The 16542-nt window shown below is 41.5% G+C and overlaps 1 protein-coding gene across 4 annotated transcripts in view; it reads right to left on the bottom strand.

The window, feature by feature from the left end:
• Window positions 1-16542, bottom strand: part of SULF1 (sulfatase 1) — a 176880-nt gene that overhangs the window by 45644 nt on the left and 114694 nt on the right. For all 4 annotated transcript variants that reach the window (XM_060610700.2, XM_060610705.2, XM_060610706.2 and 1 more), the window contains exons 6-8: window positions 14636-14787; window positions 12120-12289; window positions 782-932 (exon numbers count right to left, since the gene is read on the bottom strand). In XM_060610700.2, coding sequence (XP_060466683.2) covers window positions 782-932; window positions 12120-12289; window positions 14636-14787 — 473 coding nt within the window. The remainder of the gene's footprint in view (window positions 1-781; window positions 933-12119; window positions 12290-14635; window positions 14788-16542) is intronic.

The following is a 16542-nucleotide window of genomic DNA, read 5'->3' as shown; positions in this document are numbered from 1 at the left end:
ACATTTTCAAGTTGCTTACAATTCTGGAGGGAAGAAGTCCAATAATAGAGTTGACATGTAACTTTTTGAATCTGGCACATTCTTCCTAAAGATTTTGCGCACCTGTTTTTCAAAAGAAACCCTCCACAAAACAGCCTCTACCACCTCACATCAGTTTTACGTTGAAAAATCCATTGTTGATTTTTTTCGTCACTCTTATATGGCTATCAAGGGTTAAAAACAGCCTGCTTCTGGGCCTGATCCAACTAGATCCAGCCTGTAGACAAGTTTTATTTGGCTTCTGTTAATTTTTTAAAATTCAGGAAATTTCACATAAAATGTTTGCATTTCTGGTTTCCTTAAAAAAAGTCAGAAGACCTCATGATACGGGATCTACCTTTCTACATGGCGAAAATTAGCTGGAGCTGGGTGGTTGCTTCCTGTTATAGATGGGGACACTTAAAGTTCACCATAATCCCCACCATTCCCTATTGTTTCATACGAGACCAGCTTTAGGTATTTACATTATTTGCTTAATTCTTGAGGGTATTTGTGAGTGTAGCCCTTGATTTATGGTGTTTTGATTTTTGTCTCGTCTTTGCCACTGGCTCCAAAGGCAGTGTGGCCTGGAGAGTTAACAGAAGGGGTCAAGATAAGGGAGGGTAGATAAAATCACTGAACACTTATGCATACTCTCTCTCTCTCAAAAACAACAATGAAACAAAAACAGAATTGGCAAGAATGGGTCCGCACAAAGGCAGCTGGACCAAAATCTATCACCGAGGCAAATTGGTATGCTTACCCTTTCCACAGAATCATCTACGGACATCAAAGTCTGAAGCCTTTTGCGATGTAGAACGTTTGTAAATTCCATGTGGATGGGCAGCATGGGCCCCGTGTACTGCATAATCCAGTGCTTATCCATATTTGGTGCATAGTTGTAACTAGGGGTTCTGAAAATATCCAGAGAGAATTCTTACTATACATATTTTTAGTCATTTGGAGAAATATTTCAAGTTAAAGGTTGTAAAACAGTCATTTCGGAAAGGTCATTTACACATTGCTAAAGTATTTTTTTTCTCCCATGTACCTTCTATGTTTATAGGAAAAGCTAAAATCTTCACCACCCCAAACAGCACACATCCTCTAAAGGCATGTGCATTCAACCTTATAAAACCAAGAGCGGTAGCTAAAAAAGTAATTAGTGTAAGTTCATTTGGATTCATCGAATAAAATGTGTAAAAACACATCAAGATGATCATGGTATTGTAATATCTACAGATAAAACTCAGTAATACAGAAAGGAAAGTTTTCATGGTGATATTAAGTCGTAAACTTTCATTGCTAATTGGGCTATTAGATATAGTCACAAATATGTGTAATAATAATCATAATTTCAATATATCTTTTCTCTTGAGTTTACTGGGCTGTTTTATTGATTACTTATATATCTAGTCTCTATGAGTTTTTCCCCTTCCTATATATAGGATACATAGGTTATATATAGATACTATTAATTTAATTGGATTTGCTGGAATTATAACCAATTCTACGCCCGCAATATACATGCTGATCAATAAAGCTATTCTTTTAATAGACAAATCAATATCGGTGCAGAGCCCAATTTTTCTTAACTACAGGGTGGTGGGTCCTATTACTTTCAAACATCTTGGTTCAAGCGTCTATTTAATTTATTGCAGACACCCAAGTGGTGTCCCACACATTCCATTGGGGACCCACAAAATGTCCCCTTCCTTTTGATATCATCTAACCCAAATCTCTTGACCATTAGATGCTGCCACCTCATATTCCCAAAGTACATATCTATACTAGAGTAATTCTCCCACTGAGAATTACTCGTGTATATTTTACCTCTGCCAGACTACAATGTACTTGAACTTTCTCCTTAGATGTTATTAAGCATGCAAAAGTTGTTTAATATTAAAAACTTAGTATTTACCATGTGTTGGGTTTTGAGTTGTTTTGTACACCTTAACTGATTCAATTATCTCTGTTGTTCTTAGAAATAGGTTTATCTGGGGCGCCTGGGTGGCTCAGTCGGTTAAGCGTCCGACTTCGGCCTCAGAGCATGATCTCACGGTTCGTGGGTTCGAGCCCCGCATCGGGCTCTATGCTGACAGCTCAGAGCCTGGAACCTGCTTTGGTTTCTGTGTCTCCCTCGCTCTCAGCCCCTCCCCCACTCGCGCTCTGTCTCCCTCTGTCTCAAAAATAAACACGAAAAAAAATTAAAAAAAAAAAGAAAGAAGTAGGTTTATCATTCCTATTTTACAGTTGAGAAAACTGAGGCCTAGCAAAGTTAAACAATTTCCTCAGATTAACAAAGTCATCAGGTGGTAGATCCCGGACTCCATTCCAGAGCCCATTTACTCTAACAAAATGAAAGAAAAAATGAAGTGCGGGGTGCTTCCTATATCTGAGACTGCTTTTCTATGAACCCCAACTTTACAAGTAACTGGTCTCACAGAACAAGTAACCATCTATGTTGGTTGAGAAAGCTGGTAGCCACTGTCCACTGAGGGGAGGATCCTCTCAGTGAAAAATTGTGGATGATGACAAATGAAGATGACCCTCTGCCATCATTTACATTATAAAGCCAGAGAAACAGTCGCTGCAAGCCAGGTGAATTCAGGGATATTGACATGTACCCTTCTGGTTTGTTGTGATATCAATTTCCCTTGGGGTAAACCTGGAGTTTCTGGGATACATACTTGTATACTGAGCTATATAAATGCTGCCTGTTATTATACATTTTCTTCTGCCGGTGGATTTACAGAACTTCTCTTTTGATAGTTGAAAACATCGTTTTGGTACCACAGACCTTCTTGGCACAAAAAATTACCCTGATGATCAGTACGGATGCTGGTTAACTAGCAGAACTACGACAGCACAAATACCAATATAACACTGAACACAGAAGGCACTGTACCTAAAATTGTATAAATTGTGCTCAGTAGTTAGTGTAAGTCAACTCCTTTTTTAAAGGGACAGATTTGCAGAGTAGAAAAAGCAGGTGTGGTTCAATTTGCTCATCTGTAAATGGAGATAATAGTACCTTTCCTCAAAAGCTCTTTTGAGAAATAAATCTATCTATCTATCTATCTATCTATCTATCTATCTATCTCTACATCACTTAAAAGTGCCTAGTACAGAGGCACATGAGTTTCCTACATAAACCAATAAATAAATACATTCTATATAAGTGTCTGGGTTGAGAAAATCCTGTCGCATTAAAAACCAGACAAGCTCTTCAGGTATCGCCCGCCATTCTTTTTAAGAGAAACTTTCCATATAAGCTTTCTTCTGCTTCCCCAATAAATGACTCATGAACCACTTGGTCCCATTTTTTTTTGGCCTGAAAGGGTTCCTCATATCTAAAAGTGAACACAGGCAGGATCAGCCTGTCGCATCTCAGGAGCTTGTGCAGTAGGAAGGAATGTAAGCCCTGTTTCTTATTCTTCACGCGGCATGTTGTGGTACAAACAGGATTAGATTGAGAGGCTGAGGAGGAGGAGAGGGGAGGCTTCTAAACCCCATAGGAAAAGGATTTTCACCCGTGGGGGTAGCTCCAGGTCAGAGAAATATAGCAAGTGGGTCATGAAAGGTCCCCTAACCATTTACTGATACGTGCCCTGAAAAAGAATACGGCTATAAAAGATTACACAGGCTTCTTTGTAATACCTAAACATCTTCCTCTTACTGCCTTTGATGTTGGTTTGCCTTAATTTTAAAATAAATCGAGTTGACTTTTTTAAAACCACAAAACCTCAACACAAATAAAAACTACAATAGGGAACCAGAACGAAGGCTCACAGCGGGCAAATTATATCTTCTACCGGTTACCTTGATGTGCTTGGCACAATTCCATCTACTTGGAGGAACGGGAAAGGTCACAGCAAATTACAAGCCTCAAATTGGACTCCCAGATTTACAGAATGACATATGTTAAATCTGGCTTATATTAAAAGGAGAGTTCAGGTCTGTTGTCAGAGCTGTCCTTCCCCACCCCCAACCGTTGCCTTTATTCCCCACCCCCCTTAATTTCTCGCAGTGGGGAGCTGACCCCCAGCTCTGGGGATGAAATCCCAGGTGAGATCTCAGCAGGGGGTAAGGGGGGGTACACATTTGCCTTTTAAAGGAAGACAGACTGCCACTGCTTCCCACAGAACGGCAGCTGTTCGGGGACCTGCAGGTGTAAGTTCGGGGGTCGCTGCAATTGACAATGTTGTTGAAAAGTGATCTTTTGCCAAAGACCTGTGGTTGCCTCCTGCCGGGGTCTGCCAGATTCCTGGAAGATGCAGCCTTCTGTCCCCCAGTGATAATTAAGGCTTGCTTCCCAAAGAACTGACTCACAATTATTCAAACAGGACCTGGAGCTGTCAGCTGGAACAGAAACCACTGAAAGAAGCAGGTAACTGTTTTAGGGAAAAGAGTAAAATCACATAATCAATTGCTCCAGAATGTTTTGGGATCAGACCCAAAATCTCATCCCAGCCCTGTTACTTACTGGTGTGTGATCGTGGGCAACTTTTTTTTTTTTTTCTCTAAGCCTCTGTTTCTTCATCTATGTAATGGGAATACCAGCTACAGTATTTGGTGAGGATTCGAAGAGACTTCAGTGACTCCAGAGAACAAATCCTGGGACCACATCATACCCATACTCACCGGTAGCTGGGAAAGATCTTATACAGGTATCTAGGAAAGATCATTTAATAGCTCTTTTGGTTGTTGTGGCAACCCTGGAGGGTAGGAGGACATCTCATTCCCATTTTACAAATGAGAAAGTGAAGTGTACAGAAGTGACTCAGAAAGAATGGGCTGGGGCTGGAACTTCTTCCATGATATCCTAATGATCAGAGTCCTGCATCACAGTCCCCAAGAAGTTCCTCAAAATCCCAGTCATTAAAAGATCTGGCACATATATTTCTTTCTCTCAAAATTAAGTCCTAAGATCCTTAACGTTCGTCTTGATTTAAAACATTAGCCGTTTCTGGTTCCCGTTCAAGTGCGTCCTACCAGCTGCTCTGTGTCCACACCTGCTGACAAGACAAAGTCTGACCCTCTGAAGCAAACTGGGTGTAGCAGCAAAAAGGGTAGGTAACACTAGCTGTCTGCTTTAAAAGTGAGAGGACAAATGAACAGATTGTGTTTCTGAGTTTCTGTTGCTTTCTTTTTTTTTATTTAATATTTTTATTTAATATTTTAAATATATTTTAAAATGTTATTTATTTTTGAGAGAGAGAGAGAGAGAGAGAGAGAGAGACAGAGCTTGAGTGGGGGAGGGGCAGAGAGAGAGAGAGGAAGACACAGAATCCCAAGCAGGCTCCAGGCTCTGAGCTGTCAGCACAGAGCCCGATGCGGGGCTTGAACTCACAAACTGTGAGATTGCGACCTGAGCTGAAGTTGGACGCTTAACCGACTGAGCCACCCAGGCGCCCCAAGTTTCTGTTGCTTTCTTAAAAAAAAATCCATATGCTTGATCTGGTAAGACTTCTTGTTGTCTATTCAGAGAAGGATTTTACCTGTAAGTGTGCGTTCCAGGCACAAAACATGCCTGTAGCCCTCAACAGACTATTCCTATATTTAAAATGTTAACGTTCCCCAGTAAGGCTTCTCTGCACACTGGTTTTCTGCAGTCATTATTTGTTTGGATTTATTGCTTCGCACTAGATCACAGATCCTTTAGACCACACATTTGTAAGTTCGACCTTTTCCATCAATGCTAATTCTCTTTGGGCTTTGATTTTCTTTCTTGTGTTGCTTATTGGCATAACAAGAATAAGAATTCTGAAAATCAATAATGTCACCTTTCTGTTTGATGGGTGGGTATTTGGGGAGAAGAATTCTTCCCAGAAAAGAAATAGGTTCAAGAAACACACGTGTTGTATATTAAATCCATATTCAGGGGATTACACAGAATTTAGCAGTTCATTTTTACTGCTGATGGCCTTTGCTGTCACCCAGTGAAAAGAAATACCTTTCTAGTGTTTTATATTTGAACATGTGTTTTCTTCATTTGTTATTTAGTCTTGGACAACAACAAAAACTCTAATGATCTAACTCGTAAAGGGTCTTGGTAGCAGGACCATCATTCTCTAAGAAATGAAATAAGTTTCAATTCCCAGAATAAGCCAGTTATACAGATTTAAGACACACACTCAAAGCATTAAATTGGAAATTCTATACTTAATCTCCCAAGTTGCACCGTCTCAGCTTTCACTCAAATTGAACTTATTTAATTGACTTTGTGGAGATATTCCCCACCTGAGTTCAAATGTCTTTAGGTGGGTAACATTTGAATACATGCAGAATAATATCAAATGATCTTGATTATAGGTATATCAGGAGACTAATTTTATAAAGTCTTCTAAGGTACTGCAAACTCCGATAGAATTGTGCAAACACACACACAGGAACCATTTCTAATATTAACCGTGACTGTGAGTCATACTGAGCAAGACTGGTGCAGCAGAAAGATCACCTGGGGCCAAGAGAATGGAGTTTTAGCTCCAGCTTTGTCCTTCCCTACCTCTTATGTGACCTGGGTAAAGCCATTTGACCTGGGTCTTTTATTTTTTTAAATAGAATTTGGGTCTCCAGTTTCTAATCTAAAAATTCATGGCATTAGATGATCTCTAAGTGTCCTTTAATTCATAAAACTGATTGCCTCAATATTTTTATACTATTAAAAGTGTTCTAATGTCACGTAGGTGGTGGGGTCAACACGCTTATTCATTTACTACAGAAAAATGTATCACGCAGGGAAGGCGGCAGGAGCCATGTGCCCCAGGCCCAGGAGGGAGAGGTGCAAAGTGTGACCGCCTTCAGGAAAGAGCTGTCTTGCATCACCCCAGGGCACCATTGTCTTGTGTGAATGCTGCCCCCTGGGGGTGTGCAATTTGCCTTCAAGGGTCTGGTAAATAGCCAGTGCAATGGGATATGTACTCAATGATGGAGAGAAGAACAAAGTGGGGACATAGGAAAGGAGAAATTGGTTCTGCCCAAATTAAAGATTTTATGGAGAATTTAAAATTCCCTCATCTCCGGGGCACCTGGGTCGCTCAGTCGCTTAGGCATCTGACTCTTGATTTCAGCTCAGGTCATGATCTCGTGCTTCGTGGGATCGAGCCCCGCATGGGACTCTGTGCTGAGAACCTGGAGCCTGCTTCGGGTCCTCTGTCCCCTTCTCTTTGCCCCTCCCTTGCTCGCACTCTCTCTTTCTCTCTGTCTCAAGATAAATAAGTAAACGTTAAAAAAATAAAAATAAACACAATTCTCTCCTTTCCAAAAGCACTTTCTTTCTCTTTTATGGATTTGTGGAAGAAGTGAAGTAAGAATGTGCAAACTCTTTTAAGTAAAAACCCTTTTTTCCAACTTCAGATAATAAAGGTGTTTCAGAAACTTTGTTCTGAAGCTTACACAGAGGTAGTTAGTTGTCCCTTTAACATACTATGTCATCCCCAAACCACAGTTTCAGAATGATCCTTGCAAGTTAGTGCACCTGGATTGTTCTACCAAGATTTTAGATTTCTCTTGAATTCGTGTGTGTGTGTGTGCGCGCATGTGTGTGTTCACACACACACGTGCACAATTACACACATTTCCGGGGAGGGGGAGAAAGAAGTGTTGACCTAGAACAAAAAAAAATTGAAGTCGATAGGGACAGGGTTGGTAGGAAGGTGACAAAGGAGTCTCTTGGCTTCCCACAGACTCATCAGGTAGGTAAATGGAATCTCCTTTCCTGTCACTGATTCATGTTATCACATCACGGAGGCCAGGAGAGAAAAGCTATGTCAAAGCGAGAGTGAGGGTACAGAATTAGTATGAGGCTACTGGGGAGATGATTTACTGAAAAGCACAGAAGGGTCTTCCCCATAGTGAAGGGCTTTAGGATAAGGATTATCATGTGTGATGTTTTGATGGAGGCTCCCTCAGATATCACCGAGGCCGTGAACAGCCAAGCTGCTTCTGATTAAACACTGCCCCATGTCACGCGTGGTCGATATCTGTCCACATTCTTAGTCAGTGGGCATAGTCTCTAGCCTCAGTGTGTAAAGCCAATAAGCCAGTATTGGCCTGGCTTCCTTCCTTTGTTGGGAATGGAAAACACCGTGGAAACACAATGCATTCACTCCGGTCTGCGAGGGTCAGATAACTACAACGCTGGGCCACGTGAAAGGCATCTGGATGATGCATGACCACCAAGGAAGGTGACCTAAAGGAGCGTGTTCGTGTTACCTGCTTCTCTCAAAAAGGGAGCGTCTACAGCTTCTCAGTGTTTTCAGGGCCTTGCCAAACATTTCTGCAAAGTACTTAACTGCTTACATCCCTTTGCTTGAATGTGTGGCTCGTGTTTTCGCTAAGGAAACCGGCCATTCAGGAGCCCCATGCACCACAGTTAGCAGCCTGTCTTCATTTGTCTCACTCTTCGTGTCTACAGACTGAACCGTGAACACGGGCAGTCGCTCAGGGACAAGAGCCACACACCGACTCACCCCAGCCCCTTCCTCGAGTGAGCATCAGTTAGGGGAAACCTTTACCACTAAGATGCCAGGGTCTTGAGGCTCCTAAGACCCACAGGAGACACAACAGATCTCTCCATCCTAGGTGCACCGAAGCCCAAGGCTTAGCAGCAAAGAGAAGCTGAATCACTTAATCAACCACATGGATTTTCATTTTCTATGGTGAAGGGTGTTCTCCTAACTGGCCCTTGCTCCTTGAGCACACTTTGCATCTGGAAAAGATAACACGGCCCAGATTGGTGCTTAGCCTGTCTGTATTTTTGGAATGGCCAGGTGTGAGAGGCTCATCACAGTGTGAGGCTTAGCCTGTCAGGAGATTTGTCACATCACAACGGACATGTATCAACTTGTCAATTCTTCAGTTGCTTCCCCTAAACACGGGTTGAGCCTAATGAAATTGAGATTTTTGTAGGTCAAGAAAGATGGAATCAAGAAAGAGTGGCTTTATGTGGTTCATCTTGATAGAAAGGAACACTAAGAATTAGCATCTCTGAAGTGGCATCTGTGTCCCGGGCCCTCTGTGGGGACTTTAGCTACGCTTCCTCTCTTAATTTTTGTTCGTGACATCATGTCAACATGCTAGTATTATCCTCATTTTACAGATGAGACAATGGAGATGCCTAGAGGTTAAAAAAATTGCTTAGGGAGGACCGATGAAAAAGGAACCCAGGCTTGTTTGTCTCAAAGGCCTAAATATTTTTCGCTCTGTCGTGTGTAGATTTTGCTTTATAGAATCACAAGTAAGGCACACTCGTGGTCCATTTGAACAAAAAGAAATAACTGAAACAATTTACATGTGAAAACGACCAAGTTACTACCCTCCCAAGTGACCTCCAGTGACTCTCTGCTTATGCTTACATACAAATCCATTCAAGCCCTCAAAATTCTGCTAGTTTCCCTTTCTAGCTCTAACCCTTATTGCTTTCCTTGCACTCCATTCTCTTAGGTCACATCTTAGGTCGCCTTACTTCACATGGCGACCACCTGTCCGTGCCACATTGTCTTCCTGAGGTCATCTACCCAAACTACAGGATCAGCTGCAGAAATTTTGCCCATTCTTTGAGGCCCATTCTGAATGTCTGCTTCTCCACGACTTTTCCTTATTCCCCTAAAAGATGTGAACGGGTCTTCCCCCAAACTTCCGTAGCTCCTTGGATGCCTTCCCTAGTACTCACCACTTCTGTTCCTACCGGTGATATGGCTGTTTGGACACTTGCCCATCCCCTGCCTAGAGCAGGGGTTGGGGACAAACTTATTCTGTAAAGGATCAGAGAGTAAATTATTTTGGGCATCACAGGCCATAGCGTATTTGCCACAACTACTCTGCTGTTGAATTGTGAAAGCAGCCACAGATAACACATCAATCAATGGGCATGGCTGTATTCCAATAAAATTTTATTAGCAAAAGCTGGTGGCAAGCTGGATTTGACCCCAGCGTGCCAATCCCTGTCTTTGATTATTGGTTCCCCAATGTTGGCACTCATGTCTTCCTCATGCCTACATTCTTGCCGTACTATATAGCACTACTCGTAAATATCTGTGGAGTCAAATAGAATTTTTAATTGCTGGAGTCAGAGATGCTGCTTTTTAGTTATCACTAAGGCCCTAAGAAATCTGCAGATTCCTCTCTTCCCACAATTGTCTGTGCATGCCACTGAGCTGTCAGAACCTTTTGACCTGTGGCTGATTCTTCTGGAGGCCCAGGACCTTGCCTGGAAGCTTCAAAGGCAGGATGACTTCTAAGGAGCCATAAAACACCACATTTTGTCAATCCCTTCTCCTCAAACTCGGGAAAACACCGGTAATGTTTACAGTTGGAGAAAGCCACCATAGGCTGGGAATCTGCCAGGGCAACAACAGAACCTACACAGACTGATTTCTGATTCAAAAGAAAAGAGAGGGACGCCTGGGTGGCTCAGTTGGTTACGCTTCCTACTCTTGATTTCGGCTCAGGTCACGATCTCACGGTTCATGAGATTGGGTCCTGTGTTAGGCTCTGTGCTGACGGCATGAAGCCTGCTTGGGATTCTCTCTGACCCTCTCTTTCTCTCTCTCTCTCTCTCTCTGCCCCTCCCTCCCTCGTGTGGGTGCGCACGGGCTCTCTCTCGGTCTCTCAAAATAAATAAATAAACATTTAAAAAAAGAAAAGGAAAGAGGCACGGAAGAACCTGGTAGAGACTTCTGAACCAGCAGGTTGCTGAATCTGTAAGTGATCTGTAATGGACAGCCACTTGCCACTTGTGGGCTTCACTCATGAATTTAGTCGCAAGGTTATATGTAGGTAGACCTTCAGAGACTTATATATCCAACCACAGGGGTCTTTCCCAAACACAGTGAGTCATCCAGACCACATTCCCCAGGTGCTGGGGCAAACTTCTTTATTTGTTGACAGTATTGTCTGCACTAAAACACCTCCCTCCTCCTATCCCACTGGGCATGTTCGGTAGGATATCCGTCCTGGCTTTATATCTACTGCTAGTTCCTATCTTCTGTCAGTTCTGATCCCCTTCCTTCTTTCTAAATCACTTGATGTGATCAAGACGCATTAAGTACCACTGACCAAAAGTGATCAGTTTATTCGTTATAAGAAATAAGAAATCAGGAAAGGTTCTTCAGGGATATGGAATGACCAGCAATGATGGTGCCTTCAGTGCTTCTCTTTTCATAAATACATTTAATCTATTTTCTTTCTGTCTGGGATTGTGGCTGGGAAGTCAGTGTGGATGAAAACGGATGATATTTAAGCATAAACAGATTAAGAGCCAATTTTGGAGGTTTAGTGATGAAAGAAACAGATATCAGTTCCCTGTTCCCTACCTGTCTGATGGCCGATCCTTCAGCAGACACAGAGCCAACTGCTCTGTAGGGAAGCCTGCATGTTATTGCCATGGGTGGGAAGGAAGCATGTCGACAGAGTACAAAACAAACTCATGTTCTTTGCTGCCAAAGCATCTAGACTTTTGCACTCTGGGCTAGTGAGAATCATCAGCATAACGCAGCTCTATGCTCTCTGCCTCAGCCCCCCACACCATCAGCCCCCTCCCCGAGCCTCCCCGCCCCTCCTTACCAAGGATCCTGCCTCTCAAAAAGAAACATCAGGTATTTTAAAGCCGTGACCTGAGAAGGCCTCTCGGGCAAGCCCATTCAAGCTTTCTGCAGCAATCCTAATTGCACATCTGTAGCAAAGCTACGACACTATTCACCTAGAAAATAACCCCGCGTTTCTACAACCAGACCAGGGATCGCCAGTCTGTTGCTATGAAAAGCATACCACTGGATCGTTGTTTTTATTATTAGGTCACGCTCAGGAATAGTATTTAAGACAACTGAAGGGAACACTTGATAAAAATTTCCCCCAGTAAGCCTATGTGCTTCTCTTCCTTTCTATTTGGCTACTTATACATGTTGGAAATATGATTCCTAACAACACCACTAGAGAAGGCCCTGTGGCCAGCCTGCGCCATGGTCTCATATCAGAAGCTGGTATTCCGGCCTCTGGAGACACGGTGTGGAAGGAAATGGGGTGAGGGAGAGGTGGGAGGTGGAGAGCAAAGGAAAAGCCTGTGTTCAGCAGGTCCCAGAACGGATGTTATTACTCACATGTGTTGGGAAGCGTTGGGGTACAGTTTTGAAAACTGTGGGGCCGAGTCCTCGGGGCCGTGGGGCGCAGCGTGGCTGATCACCATCATAATGGGCCTATGGGGATACATTCTCTTAGACATTTTGAAGTAATTAATGCTCTCGTTAGTGATTAAGTCTGTGAAGTAGTCCTGAAACATACATTTGACACAAAACAAAAATTACAAAAGGTGACATTCATCAGATCACATTTGAATACTGCTTTCTTCAGAAGCATCTCCCTGAACGAAGAGATAAGGTCTAAAGCAGGAAGGAAAATGACTCCCAAAGCAGCAAAACATCTTCCCTAACAGAGAAAATCGGTTGCCAGTTACTTGCTAGGGCTGCTAGGTTGGTAACACGCAAAAATTTTATTTTAAGTAAAGCACAACTTAGCAATTAAGAAAGAAAAAAAGTCAAGTTCTGTTTGTCCAAGATAATGATCAGATCTGGCAATCCAAATGCTAGAGAACATGAAACACCGGATACATATTTCATTCTCAGGTTTCATTGATGTAATTCGTTGACAAAAAATTTAATTACTTCAAGGGCAGGAAACACCCACGCCCACTACAAATTCACAGTTGCAGAACACACACACACACACACACACACACACAGCCACATGCACAAACAAAAGCAAAGGTCTTTTCTTTAAATTAAAATTTCACCTGTGGGAATTACACAGTAATTAATTGCTAATGAAAGCCATAGCCAAAATCTGGGTACACAGGGAAAAGCTGCAATATTTTATCAATTAATTTACTTGAAACACTAAATATGGGGAGCATTTGATTTCCTGCAGATTATACTGTTAATTGCACAACTAAAATGATACAGCTGCTGGCATTTGGGCCTGACTTCTTAATAAAATGACTTAAGCCACAGTCTGAGGGACTGATGCAACTCTGTAAGGGAGAAGGAAGAAATGGAATGAAGAGGAATGATGAAAATTTTAAATTAAACCACCTGCTTCCTCCAAGTGGGTATCATTGGCCTGGAGTTCCAGTACAAACTTTATTCAGAGAGTGCCCAGACAACGTTCACCATGGTGGAGGCTTCCAGGCATGACTAATCACATGTAGATTCAAGGACCAGAACAGCTGCCAAAGCAGTGCCCAAGGGAGGAAATCTGTGTCACATGTCATTGTTAGGACAAGTCCACAGGCTATCACCTTCCTCCATGGGAGTGTCTGATTCATTCCTTTTCTCACTAAAAAAAGCGCCATATATTCTTTTTGGACACAGTTGTCTTTGACACTTAATCAGCTGTGATAATGGGCAAGTTACGCTAATTTAGTCTTTGGAGGGAATCTTGATTACTTTGCTCTCCTTAGGACAACAGGGAAAGAAAGGTTAATAGCTTGAACAAGGAGCATGAAAGCATCCCCACAGATAAAAAATGATAGCAGTGACAATTAGTGCACTTTGTAGGACATTGCTCAAATCTGCCTCCAAGGTCCCTGCCAGCTCTCGACTTTGATGAGTCTGGAATCCTATTAGCAATGTTTGTGAATTTCATTTGCATTCATTGTTTTCTGAGGGATACCAAAGAGCGAGGCTTACACCTCATCTCCAACCAAGTTCCTTGGGCTCAAATCGGGCCAAGCATAAAGGCAGCACTGTGCCAAAATTAAATCAAGTTCCCTCTTTCTGACTTCTACCAATGGCTCTTTCACAGCGATCTATGCTGGATAGAGCAGACTGTCAGCTTCTTTTAGATAAGCGAGGAAGAGATGGGCATGGCTATAAGGGAAGAGCATATTTTAGGCTAACTAGCAGGCTAAATTCAAAGATATTTCCCCCTTCACTCTTGTCCTCTGAAAATTGTTTTAAGTTGGCAATCACAAAACGTTTGTGAATTTAAAAAAGTCTAATCTAGGATCTATTTATCAGAGAGCCAAGGGACATGTCGATTTCAGTGTCTATGAACTGGTTTGGAAATCCTAGGACTGATAGCCTCAGAGACTTTCATGGACTCGAGTCGCCATGGGGCAGGTGTGTCCTTGCCATGTATCAAAGCTTGCTCCCACAGGAGTAAGAGAAAGGACCGTGGTTTCTTGACCTTCGATTATTGCACTTGTCTGCTCTTACTCTTACATCTAAACGTGAAGCCATGGACGAAATATACTTTTACCCCAATGAAAAGCAAAATGGTACAAGATGAACATTTGATTATGTGGACCAATCCTCTGGAGCGCAGAGAAATCAAAAATTATCACAAGACAGAGTGGAGAGATCTATGATTTTCTTGATGATAACTTTCATCAGAGGCTGATTGCCTTTCATCCTAATGAGGGAAAAAAATCACTAGTCAAAGTCAGTGTTCCTTGAAAATCTTTTTCTTGCCTGGAGTTTAAAATTACCTTAAAATTTCTCATTCTAACATTGTGAGAACATAGAAAGCTAATCTCATGTATAACTTAACTCACTGAAAATGGCTTTTCCCCATTACACATAAAGTAAATTGATGCAGTGTGAAAGTGCCTGAAAATTACCTTTGCATAATCAAATCCATGCTTTTCTTTGATGCCATTGCGACAAACAGTGTAATTATAGAAACGAGAATTCTTGATTAATCCAAGCCATTCTCGCCACCCAGGAGGGATGTAGCTGCCATTATATTCATTGAGGTATTTTCCAAAAAAGGCTGCAATGGGAAAAAACAGGATTATTTTCTCATATGAAATGATTAATCACAAATAAATGCATAAATGCATAAGTATGAAATTATGACTTGAAAAAGAGGCAGTAAAACAAAAGTTAACCTAGGTAACAGTGGATGTCAAAACAACAATAGTGTAATACTCTTGATTCTTTGGCCAAGTGACACACACAAGCATTTTCCTTTCAAATAAATAAACCTTGCACCCAAGTACATGGATTATCGTTCAATAAAATTACCATAATGATCACGATACTGCGGGTACATCTATTTCTTGTGGCTGTGCTGGGATAATAGCAGAATTACCCTTTTGTTAAGTTGATGTGACAGAGAAGTAGCCAATAGAAATCTGGAATGCTACCTCTGGGCAAATACTGGAAGACTGAAAGTTCACTCTTTGTGATAAAATAAGTTTCCTAATTTCACTATTTGAGAATTGTAAAAACTATTCACTCTTTGAGTTGTAAAAACACTATAGAAAAGCTTATCTTTGTTTTCACATATCCAAATTTTCCAAATCGAGGAACCATGGTAAACTCCATTTCTATGGCACATGGTAAGGGTTTTTATGTCACACGCATTTTACAGCATCGGTGTTTACATTATGTGTATTTCATGAATGCATAGGTCTATTACTGATAATTAAAAATCCTGATAACATAGAGTTACTACACAGATGGCTAATTTTCATAGAATTATAGTGCAACAGAAGTACATGGGCCACAAACATGCACACCACTGCTCATCGAAGAGGGCACTGGAGGGGCTTCATATTTGTAACTCTGGCATGTCACACATCCAAGAAAGGCCACTGTGCAACAAGACTTATTGATCCTTTCAGAGAAAAACTTTGAATTTGGTCCTCTGCCACAGATGATGATAGGAGAGGGGCAAAGGGGAGAGAAAGGCAGGTTGGAGTTTTGGGAACAAAATGGGTTAGATTTTGAAGTCAAATACCTTGTAACTATTAGAAGGGTCCCAAAAATGTATTGTTAGCATATTTTTGAGAAAGAGGGTACTATCTTTTTCTTTTTCTTTCTTTCTTTCTTTCTTTCTTTCTTTCTTTCTTTCTTTCTCTTTTTCTTCCTTCCTTCCTTCCTTCCTTCCTTCCTTCCTTCTTTCTTTTTCTTTCTTTCTTTCTTTCTTTCTTTCTTTCTTTCCTTCTTTGTCTTTCTTTCTTTCTTTCTTTCTTTCTTTCTTTCTTTCTTTTTATTTCTTTCCCTTTCTTTCTTTCTTTCTTTCTTTCTTTCTTTCTTTCTTTCTCTCATATGTTCACTGACTTTAATCACATTACATTTACCATGTTATCACCATGGAATGTAAATTCAGGTTAGACAAGACAGCTTCACAAGTGCAATAAAGCGATCTGGAATATACCAAAGTTTGTGTATAATGTCTGACCAAATCGCCTTGCTGATAAATAATTAATCACTTCAATTGTAGGTAATTTTTTTTTTAATGTTTATTTTTGAGAGAGAAAGAGAGAGAGCATGGGGTAGGGTCAGAGAGAGAGACACACACACAGAATCTGAATCAGGCTCCAGGCTCTGAGCTGTCAGCACAGGGCCCAATGTGGGGCTCGACCTCACGAACCGCGAGATCATGACCTGAGCTGAAGTCAGACACTTAACCAACTGAGCCACCCAGGCGCCCCATAATTTGTTAACATTTATGATTCTTACAGAGAAAATAAACAAACTGCATACATTTAAAAAGTGTTTTTCATTAACTTCGCATTAG

The sequence above is a fragment of the Panthera onca genome, chromosome F2, assembly GCF_046562875.1.
Source record: "Panthera onca isolate mPanOnc1 chromosome F2, mPanOnc1 haplotype 2, whole genome shotgun sequence".
NCBI lineage: Eukaryota > Metazoa > Chordata > Mammalia > Carnivora > Felidae > Panthera > Panthera onca.
Note: the sequence above shows the minus strand (reverse complement) of the source record. Positions and strands in the feature narration are given on the sequence as shown.